At 45.0% G+C, this 10092-nt stretch overlaps 1 protein-coding gene across 2 annotated transcripts; it reads left to right on the top strand.

Annotated features, from left to right (window-relative positions):
- The first annotated feature begins 222 nt into the window (after window positions 1-222).
- kdf1b (keratinocyte differentiation factor 1b) lies at window positions 223-9864 on the top strand. Of its 2 annotated transcripts, none has more exons than XM_011481360.4 (4): window positions 223-427; window positions 4889-5770; window positions 5853-5939; window positions 9006-9864. In XM_011481360.4, the coding sequence occupies exons 2-4, from the start codon at window positions 4897-4899 to the stop codon at window positions 9092-9094; spliced, it is 1050 nt and encodes a 349-aa protein (XP_011479662.1). In that variant the 5' UTR covers window positions 223-427; window positions 4889-4896; the 3' UTR covers window positions 9095-9864. The 2 variants fall into 2 exon arrangements, with proteins under 2 accessions (XP_011479662.1, XP_004074463.1); XM_004074415.5 differs by having other exon boundaries at window positions 226-427; window positions 4892-5770.
- Window positions 9865-10092: the final 228 nt, after the last annotated feature.

Below are 10092 nucleotides of genomic sequence, written 5' to 3'. Positions count from 1 at the left end.
TGGTATTTTCCTATTTCAATTCTATTATCATCATTTTATCTCATTTTCAAACGAATTTTTAACAGTATAGGTCAATTCGATTGGATTATGGCTCAGACTGATCTGTCTGGTTGGATTGTAGGAATAGAAAGAGGTTCATGGATTCATTGTTACGGTGAGGTTGGTTTCATTCTTGCACATACCTGAGTTTTATTTTGTAAAGAGACCTGTAACCGGAAGTCCAGCCTCCTGCAGGTAGCTGTCTCGCTTCCTGCACCTTGACGCTCAGGTAGGCAGACCTGAGCCCAAAGTTTGGGAAAAGCTGTTTGGGTCGGAGCGGAAAGCGCAGAGCGTCGGAATGGGTCGAACATTTTGGCATTTGGCGTGAAGCTGGAGGATCCGTCCCTCCAGCGGAAGTCAGCTGGAGCAGTCAGATCCGCGAGGAAAGGTGAGAACTCCCGGTCCTCTAATGGAGGAAGCAGCGGGCGGCAGTCAGTCACAAATCGCCATGAAAAAACAAGTCTAGGAAGGAAGAAGCTCTGACCTCCCGTGACAAACGCTCTCCTGGATCACACTTAGCGACACGTGGAAGAAACCAACTCAAAGTGGGGATTCATTGGATTGGAATAAATTCAAGTTTTTTATTGACGTAAACAGCTCGGAACAAGCTCCCCCCTCCCCCCACACACTTTTAAAGAAGTTTCGTTTTCATTCTATTCAGAAAATAAAGGGGAGAAATGCGTTAATTGATCTAATAATTGATTTCTGGTGGGAACTTTCCCTGCTGGTGTTCCAAAGTGGTTCCGGTCTCTGCTGGGACCGACAACCTAGTGGTTCTGTTCGGGCCCTGCAGGTAAACACGGGGCTGCAGGTGAGCAGAAACGCGCTTGTTTCGAACATATTTGATGGTGTCGCAGTGACAATGTGATGCCTGAACGGCTGGTTGTCTTCGGCTCTATTCATACATGCTCCAGTAAACCTGCCGGGCTGCTTTGCTGCCCCCGGGGCAGCAGGGACGAGCGTGGCGCGTCCACCTGTGCTGTCAGGCATGGACCACTTCCGGTGTTTACTGTTGACACACGGAGACGGCGGCTCGATTACGCAAACCAGGCTGGCTCTCATCAGACATTTTCTGCTGGTGTCTGCGCTTCATGGGGGAAACTTTACTGGTTCAGATGTGCTTCCCAGCTAAGAAATGATACAAATGGCTACTAAGTGCTACCCTAGCTCCAGCTACAGCAAAATCAGCTGAAATGGCATCGCATTGCAGTGAAATCAGCAGCTCTTATGGAGCTTTAGACACAAACGTAAACCCAATGTAGCCCAACGTCTGGAAAAGTTCAGGGGCCTGTTTCAGAAAGGAGGTTCAACCAACTCTGAGGTTAAACTTGAACTCTGAGTTGGTCAATCGAGAGATTAACAACTCTGAGTTTTCTGTTTCAGAGAAGCTGATCGGAGTTAGGTCAATCAATTCTGAGTGGACTGATTCGGAGTTAAGTGTCCACACCGCGACTATAAGAAGCCATTATCAATGGAGCGCAGATATTAAGAGTCACCATGGCAAAAAAAGAAAAAAAGAGGTCTGCGTATTTTTCGCCAGCTGAACTTGACATGCTGCTGCAGAGATAAGGCCCGTACACACCGGGACGAATATTCGCCAGGCGTTATTCGCCAGCGTTTTTCGCCACGTTTTTTGTGTTCACACCCAGGCGATTTTCGCTGACGATGAGCCGAGTGAACATGCAATTTCATTCCCTGACATTAGATGGCGCTTAATGTAAACAGAAATACTCCTGTACACAAGGTGGCGATGCGCAACTTTACGCTTCTTAAAGTCGCTTTTCACTCAGAAGAAGAGAGCAAGTATTTACGCGCTTGTCAGAATAATACAAAGAAAACATGAATATTTCAAGCATCAGTAGCTCCAACTGGTGCTTGGTTCGGGGATATTTTAGAATGTCCGTCATTATTTCTTCGCGGCAGTGTAGACGCTACTTGGCGTCTATCTTCTTCGCTGGTATGTGTGCTCAGCAAGGCAGTTTTGTGTTTGAGCGCCCCCAAGTTGTGTTTTACTGTAACTTCAGAAGCTCCAGACACGTGTGCAAAAGCGGCATTGTCATTGGTCGAATAGATTTTCACGCTTTGACCCGCGGTGTTTTTTTTTTTTACGCTTTGACGCGTGGCGTTTCTTCGCGTCGGTGTGCACACTCTCATTGGTGCCCTCTGTTTAGTCACGAGGCGTTAAACGTCGGCGAAAATCGCGCGCGAAATTCGTCCCGGTGTGTACGGGCCTTTACAGTGAATATGAGCACATATTCCGGAAGACAAGCAACACCGCTCTATCTGCATAACAGAGACAGTTAGCGTGGAAAACATAGCTGCTCAAGTTAATGCGCAAGTTTGCATTTAAATCATTGTTATAAAATATTGGCTGTAATAACTTTTTAAATAGCGTAAGGTGTGAAATAAAAAATGGCGATATTTAGATGTACTTTTGAAGTGTTATTCCTGGTGTAATTGCATGAAATGCTGCATAGTGTACAGAACCAATCTGCGGGAAAATGCATTTAACGTCGGTAATGTTTAGAGGACTTTTTTGTTAACCTTCCCCTCTTGCAAACGTAGGTCAGTTTAATATTTATACATTCAATTGTGTTTTTAAAAGTAAGCTTTTGTCTACCCTTGTATTGATCGAGTGGTATAGGTTTATATGGGATTAAGAAAGTAAGCAGTGCTAGCAAATTGTGTTTCCAAAAAGTAATTGTTACATTAATCTAATTCAATGTCCCTGATTTCATTTTCATGTAGATGCAATCCTGCAGGAATTAAAATAACATGGCAGCAGCTAAAAATGAAGAATAAAAACATAATTCAATCAGGTAGATTTGAGCATGTCATGGATGTAGGCTTTGTTGACAATATTTGAAATATGAAACATCTACATAGCAATACATATCTATTGTTGTTTTCATTGTTTATATGTAATTGACTGCAACGAAAAACGGTAACGCTCAAACAAAAACGTATGGGGAAATGACAAAAAATCGAGTCTAGGTTCTCAAAATCCTCGCATGACGTAAATGTAATTCTCTAGGAATTAATGCAGCCTCCTCGTCTATTGGGTCCTCCAAAAAAGGACAAGCCATTCTTGTCACTTAGACCGTCTCTGTGTGACGGAAATGTGGGCAATGAAGGTTAAAGCGAAAAATACCGCTTCGTCTTTAAAAAGGGGAGGGGACCGGCAGAAACCTTGAGTTTAGAGAATAAAACCTGTTCCCGACCAGGTTAGGTTCACAGCATAAGTAACCATGGATACTGACTCCGAGTATAAGTTACCTCTCTTTCAGAAACGGGTTTGACTTACTCTGCTTTCTCTGGTTTAACAAACCTCCCATTCTGAAACAGAAAACCCAGGGTTTCCCTGATTCCAGGGTTAATGCACTCAGAGTTTACACTTAACCTCCTTTCTGAAACAGGCCCCAGATGCATTAATTCCATTATTATTGTTATTATTATTATGTTACTGAAACTATATTTTTTCCTTTATGGCAGTTTGTCTCAGTGGATTTACAGTGAATTTGAAATAACGGTGTAAACTGCAGTGGTTTATGGTTGGTGTGATGTGGTTGACATGCAGCAGGCATTTCAAATCACTGGTTTCCAGAAGTTAAACATCCACCAGGTTTTAAAAAACAGGAAAACGACTCAATTCAACCATCTGACTCGTATCATAATTCGTGGTTCTCGATCCGATTGACTGACCTAAAGTGGATCCAGATCATCTTCATCCAAACTTCCACCATTGTGACTCAGACAGAAATACCTGATACTGAACAGTGAAGTTTTCCAGATTCTTGGATTCAGATTAATTTATTTTTCATTGTCATTAATGAACAATCAAATTGTGTTTGGAGCATTAACTATCACCCTAATTATTTCAAAGTGAAAAAACTCCTATTTACCAAATAAATAACCCTATAAATTCATTCATTCATCATTCATTTTCTATTCTGTTTGGTCCCTTTCGGGGTCACGGGGCTGCTGGAGCCTATCCCGGCCACTTGTGGATGGAGGCAGGGGACACCCTGGACTGTTCACCAGTCTGTGACAGGGTAGAATGTCCTCAATCACACACCCAATCACTCTCACACTCACATCTAGGGACAATTTAGAGTGACCAATCAACCTATGAAGCATCTTTTTGGACCCAATAAATAATTAACCAAAGTGCAACATCAAAAGTAAGACATTCAGTGTACACAGGTGTTGTAGTCAATAGCAGCTTGATGTTGATGTGCAGCAATGCAAAGTCCAGTTCAGTTATTTCAAGGTGGATATGGTGATTGTGGAGAAGGTGTGTGGTACAGTATAACAGTCTGTTGGGATATGCAGCGATGCATTTCAGTTCAGTGTACTCAGATGAGAAGGTTGGAGAGGGGTGGGGGGCAAGATCATCAAGTGTAAATGTGTCCAAACAAACAAGTAAACTAGAATGAATGTCAAATCCATTCACATGTTAGTTTCCTAAAGTTCACCACTGTTGTTTTTCCACATCCAAAGGGAACTTTCTTAAAACTTGAGGAACTTGGTCATTTTTACCTTATAGTAAAATAAACCTATGTCTCAATCCAGATGGTACTTTATCAGTATAGATTATAATCCATTTATATTATTTTGAAACACATTTTTAATGGTATAGGTCTATTTGATTAACAACTTGCCTCAGGCAGATCAACCTGGATGGATCATAGGAATATAAATCAATTCATCAAATAAGTCAATTATTTGTAACACCCTTAGGAATTAGAATACAGTAAATACCCTTAGCATTCTGGGAAATCTTTGGAGTTATGGGAAGAAAACTGTGAGTTGGATGTTGCCTCACCTGGACCTTTCCCTGTCCTTGCAGCAGAAGTCATGTCTGCTGTCAGCACCTGCAGCCAGGAGTCGTTTCATGGGGAGCGCTGCGTGGACCCAGAGGAGGAACGACTCCCTCCTCCGGAACCAAAGGTGGTCCGCAAAGCTCACCTGAAGGACGCCAAAGAATCTGAGACCATCGGCTTCATTCCGGGCTCAGCTGAGTCCTCACCCGCTGCCCAGACCTGCAATCCCTGTGCTTCTCCGAGGAGCTGTAGGACCTTTGCGTGCAGCGTCCTTACCTGCGGCCTGTACCGGCTCTGCCAGCGCTCCGTCCTCGCTCCCTGCCTGGGACCAAACGAGAGCTCTCCAGAGGAACCGGAGGGCGTGAGCTTCCAAGCCAGGAATCCAGGGAGCCACAAGAAGGAAGCAGAACCGACTGATATCAGCCCGCAGACCTTCAATGACATCTTCATCGGTGGAGTTAAAGTGGACAGTCTGAAAGGATTCATGGATACTGAGACCGTTTCGCCATCGTACGTTCCTCCCTCTGTGGTCCAGACTCAACCCAGCTATCACTCACTGCACGACTCCATACAGTTTGATGACTGGGAGGTTGGTGAAGAAGACGTGGACTCCCTGATCACCAAGAAGCTGCTGGAGCTCTACTCTGAGTACCAGATCGAAGAGTTGGCCAGGTGCACCTCCGATTCTGTGTTCCTGAGGAAGAGCAAGACCATCAACCAGCTGATCAACTCCCTGGCAGAGGAGCACAAAATGGACGAGCAGGAGGCTGAGAACAGGCTGGTGCGCGGCATCATCCGCATCAGCACTCGCAAGAGCAACAAGAAGCGGCCGCCCGTCTCCAGGACGTTCTCCGACAGCGGCAACGAGACCATGAACGGGAGCACCTCCTTTACCTTCAGCAACAACAGTAAGATCTGATGCTCCTTTTTCGACCGGAGTCGCCTCCACGGTGAGACGAGAAAATCACAAACCTTCTCTGTTTCCTCAAGACGACTACAGGTCCAATCCAAACATCCAGATTTCAGAGCAGACCTCGACAGACAAGTTTGCCAGGGAGATGTGGAGGAAGAACGGAGGTAAGTCTGCTTCAGGAGAGTGGGCAGACATCTGCTGGTGGAGATGAGAGCAGTGACAGGGGGGGGAACACGGCTGTCCTCATTCGTAAAATGTTGGTTTTAAAGCATGATCGGATCAATTCCTGTGTAAGATCGGTTCTAAAAGTGGCACTGTTGCAGAGGCTCCACGTCAAAGTCCGTAGGAATGTGTTGGGAATTCACCTGCGTTTCCGCTGCAGAGGGAATGTTGGTTTTGGCACACAGACACTAAAACACGTTTTTACTGAAAAAGAAACTAAAACCTACAAAACAGTGATCCCGATTTAGTGATCATGGAAGTCTGCTCACCTTAAAGGAATGTCTGTTGGCACCAAAAGATGCAGCGTCATCTGCAAAGATCCTCTTGCAGGTTCAGTCCTTCCTGCCAGTTCCTCTCTGTATGTCACATTTTGTCATCATCTCTGTCCCTGCATGTCCTCAGAGCTGTAGGCAGCTAACGGCATCAGGAAGTGGATGTTCTCAGGTTGAACACCAGATCCTGAGCAAATGTCCTCAGGAATTACAGGAAGAGACCCGTTTATGGAGGCAGGTCAAACAGAAGTGGTTTACAATTTAAAAGCACTTCAAGATAACAGACTTGTGTTCAGAATGTGATCATGGAGTCTCCTCTGGAGAACGAGTCAACACATAGAGTCCGAAGGCCTGATGGGTTATAGAATAAGCTGCAGTGTAGAAAAAATCAAACTAATCTGCAGTCCACAGCACAAAAGACAGACGGCTGTCTGGTAGTCCATCCATTATTCCTATTCCATCATCCATCCATCAATCATCCTTAAACCCATTCCTCAATCATCCATCAATCATCCATCCATCAAATCATCCATCCATCAAACCATCCATCAATCATCCATCAATCATCCATCCATCAATCATCCATCCATCAAACCATCCATCAATCATCCATCCATCAATCATCCATCCATTTCCTGAACCCACTTTTGTGCCCATTCCTTATTGGTCTGAGTTGGTTTGAGTCACTGTTTCTATGGAAACCACTCTCACCAATCAGGAATGAGTTTGTTGGAAGATTAAGAGAACCCAGGAAAATCTGTCAATTAAACATTTAGAGCATTTGACACCAGACCAGCAGGCTCCACCTACTTTTTTTGAGGCGTCTGATTGGTCAGTTTATTGAAGGACCAGTTTTGTTGGGCTGATAAACATTCAGGGTTCTGAAGTTTTGGTCACGTTTGGAAGGTTTATTTTGATTTGATTTGATTTGAAATTGTTTATTTAAGCAATCAAAGCAAAACCGTCAGCAGTTATACATTCATACAAAGACGTATCAACTCAGTAAACATCAGTAGACATTAGTTTGGTCTTAAAAGTTAAAGCCTCATTAGCTGTCACGCACTTAGATGTGTGACACTTGTTCTCCGCATTTGACCCGTCCCCTGGGGGGGGCGGTGAGCCGCAGACACGCCCTGCTCGGAAACCATTTGGTGGATTAACCCCCCAATCCCAACCCCTTAATGCTGAGTGTCAAGCAGGGAGGCACTGGGTCCCCGTTTCAGATTCTTTGATGTGACTCCAGTGTGGATTTGAACTCACAACCTTCCAGTCACAGGGCAGACACTCTACCACAAGCCCCAGAATTTACAGAGAACCCTATGAAAAGTGGAGCATTTGTTTGGCTGAGTAATGCTCTGATCAAAAAGCTGCAGAAAGTGATGATGTCATTCCTTTCCTTTATATCATTTTAAAAAGCACAAGCTAGAGCTGCACCGTGTGAGGAAAATTCGCCATGATCAATATAATGATGACCACATAACAGCAGAACAACTAAATACATCATTTCCATTTCACTGCAACAGAGTCAACATCAATCAAGTTGTTCTCCAAATGACCCTCGTCTACATAGGAGGCAAACATCTGACATAAAGCTCCATCTGATTGGTCAGTGATGTAAAGGCCTCCATCCATTGGTCAAATGCAGAAAGGGATTGTTTGGATTTCTGAAATACTCCAAGCTACCAGAAGATTGTTTTAACACATTTAAGTAACAATTTATCACAATTTTCTCCGTCTACTGGGATATTGCACAGCTGGATATCGCGATAACAATTACATTGTGATTTGCAGGCCGAGCACAAGGAGACATTTTTGAAATGAAATCACATTTGTGAAATGTTATTCTGAAACTTTTGACAGTTTTTTCTGATTCCAAATCCTCCGTCAGATTTAAGTGACTGAGGAAACTCCGGACATGTTTAGATGCTCTGTAGGATCTCCTAAAGTTGGATCTGTTCTCTGCTCAGGCTTCAGATGTGAACATTCCTGATCCATCCGTTTTTAATGTTGTTCATTGACATTCTAAACGGGAGCCATTATAATGTGCACCGTTATGAGAGAGGGAGGAAATCTGTGTCAAAAGGAGCTTCCTGGTTATGATGCACAGTGCTCATGGTTATGCTCATGGGCACGTGATCAGACTCGTCATCTGGACCAGCTTGGTGCTGATGGGATGTCCCACTGAAGATCAGCCTCAGCCACCAGACTGTTAAAGTTTAGAAGAGATGAAAATGTGGTGAAAGACCTCCAAACCCCAATCGCAGACACGGAGCGCCCATCACCGTCGTCCACCAAAGCTTCAGCCTCAACCGTGACGGATGTCATGGTACAGATGTCATATGGATCAAAGAGCTTGTCCAAAAACTCCACATCGTCCTCATGATGTCTGCTCCAGCCCTGCAGTGCAGTTGGTTTGGGAAGGAGTGATCCAGTTCCGTTTGAGCACCGTGGAGAACCGTGACAGGCCTGGCGAGGTCGGGGCTTCAGCAGGAAGCCTGACTGCTCTGTGCCCCCCCCTTCAGCCCTCTAGCGTTTCATGCACTAAAAACTTTAGCAGATTTCAAAAACTGATGAGTGAGCTAACAGTTGAAACACTTTGGTTTGGAGATGCAGTGGTTGCCTCCAGTGACTGGGCTTGTATTTTTAGACCATCCTTTTGGTTCAAAAAGGGAAATGGCGTGCGGGTCAGCATCCTGTTCACCATCTTTAGCCTGTCTTTGCTTGTTTCTCTGTCAGGCCACTCTTCAGGAGCCCCTTCAGGCTACTCCTACACAGAAGCGGACTCCTCTGGCGTGCCTCTGTTCCGCTCCTCGGTGAGGACATGATGCCCCGCCCCCGCCCAGCTGGCCGTTCTGACCGCCATGCGCAGGACTTTGGAAGGAGTTGCACTTGCACTGGAGGGCGTGGCTGAGCCCAGCTCTGTGTCTTGAAGAGGACAGAAGGAAGAGAATGTGAAGGTTCACATTGTCTAGAGGACGCCGATGAACTCAGGGCTCTCTGTGTCCGTATTTATGCAGGTTAAACGTTGTTTGTTTGAAGGATGGGAAGCTCCTCCCACAGGCAGAGGTCACCGGAAATGTTTGATTGCCGTCCTGCTTATGAAGCTTCCTTGAAATGTGACTCTCTTGTGTGTGGGTTTGGTTCATCTGTTTGGTTTGTTGCACATTCCTTTTGTCTTCTCTTAATTTGGGCTGTTTTACTCCGTCGTTGTCACGGATACCGAGAACAGATCTGGTAACAGAATGACTTCATGCCGTTAATCCTGTGCTCTCACTGAATGTCCCAGAGGAACAGCGTTAACCAGAGGGTCCTTCAGGTGAAATCAAACCATAAAACGGCTTCATTTGGTTTGTTGGCAAGAAGCGAAAAAGAGGGCTTTAACTTTTTCCATCTTTTGTTTTTCACCGTTTGTGCTCTCCACTGGTTTCACAGTTAGCATAAGAAACATCAACGATCTACTTCAGGACATTTATCTTGAGAGGGTTTTTCTTGCAGAAAGGACCATTGTTCTCCGCATTTGACCCCTCCCCTGGGGGAGCGGTGAGCTGCAGACACAGCCGCCCTCAGGAACTGTTTGGTGGCTTAACCCCCCAATAAAAGAAAAAAAATAAAACAAAAGGCTCTTTTGTTTGAAGTTGACCACATGTTTTTTGGTAGCTTTCCTTCTCTCGTGTCGGATTAGGCTGGATGTTTTGCATGGAAAACCGGAAACGGATCCGTCTTTGTTTTGGAAGTGACCTCCCAGGGCCAGCAGAGGGCGCTGCAGCTGCATTCCCGCCTCAGCTTTTGAGAGTTGAAAGTCTCTTTTTGGAAGATTTCTCAG

The sequence above is a fragment of the Oryzias latipes genome, chromosome 11, assembly GCF_053564925.1.
Source record: "Oryzias latipes strain Hd-rR chromosome 11, Olatipes_Hd-rR_3.1".
In the NCBI taxonomy this organism is placed as follows: domain Eukaryota; kingdom Metazoa; phylum Chordata; class Actinopteri; order Beloniformes; family Adrianichthyidae; genus Oryzias; species Oryzias latipes.
Note: the sequence above shows the minus strand (reverse complement) of the source record. Positions and strands in the feature narration are given on the sequence as shown.

What these genes read in the sequence shown, in the direction of transcription:
- kdf1b (XM_011481360.4), top strand. Translation starts at nt 4,897, where the DNA reads ATGTCTGCTGTCAGCACCTGCAGCCAGGAGTCGTTTCATGGGGAGCGC. An exon ending in CTTTACCTTCAGCAACAACA is followed by an intron (nt 5,771 to 5,852) that starts GTAAGATCTGAT and finishes TGTTTCCTCAAG; the next exon opens with ACGACTACAGGTCCAATCCA. An exon ending in GATGTGGAGGAAGAACGGAG is followed by an intron (nt 5,940 to 9,005) that starts GTAAGTCTGCTT and finishes TTTCTCTGTCAG; the next exon opens with GCCACTCTTCAGGAGCCCCT.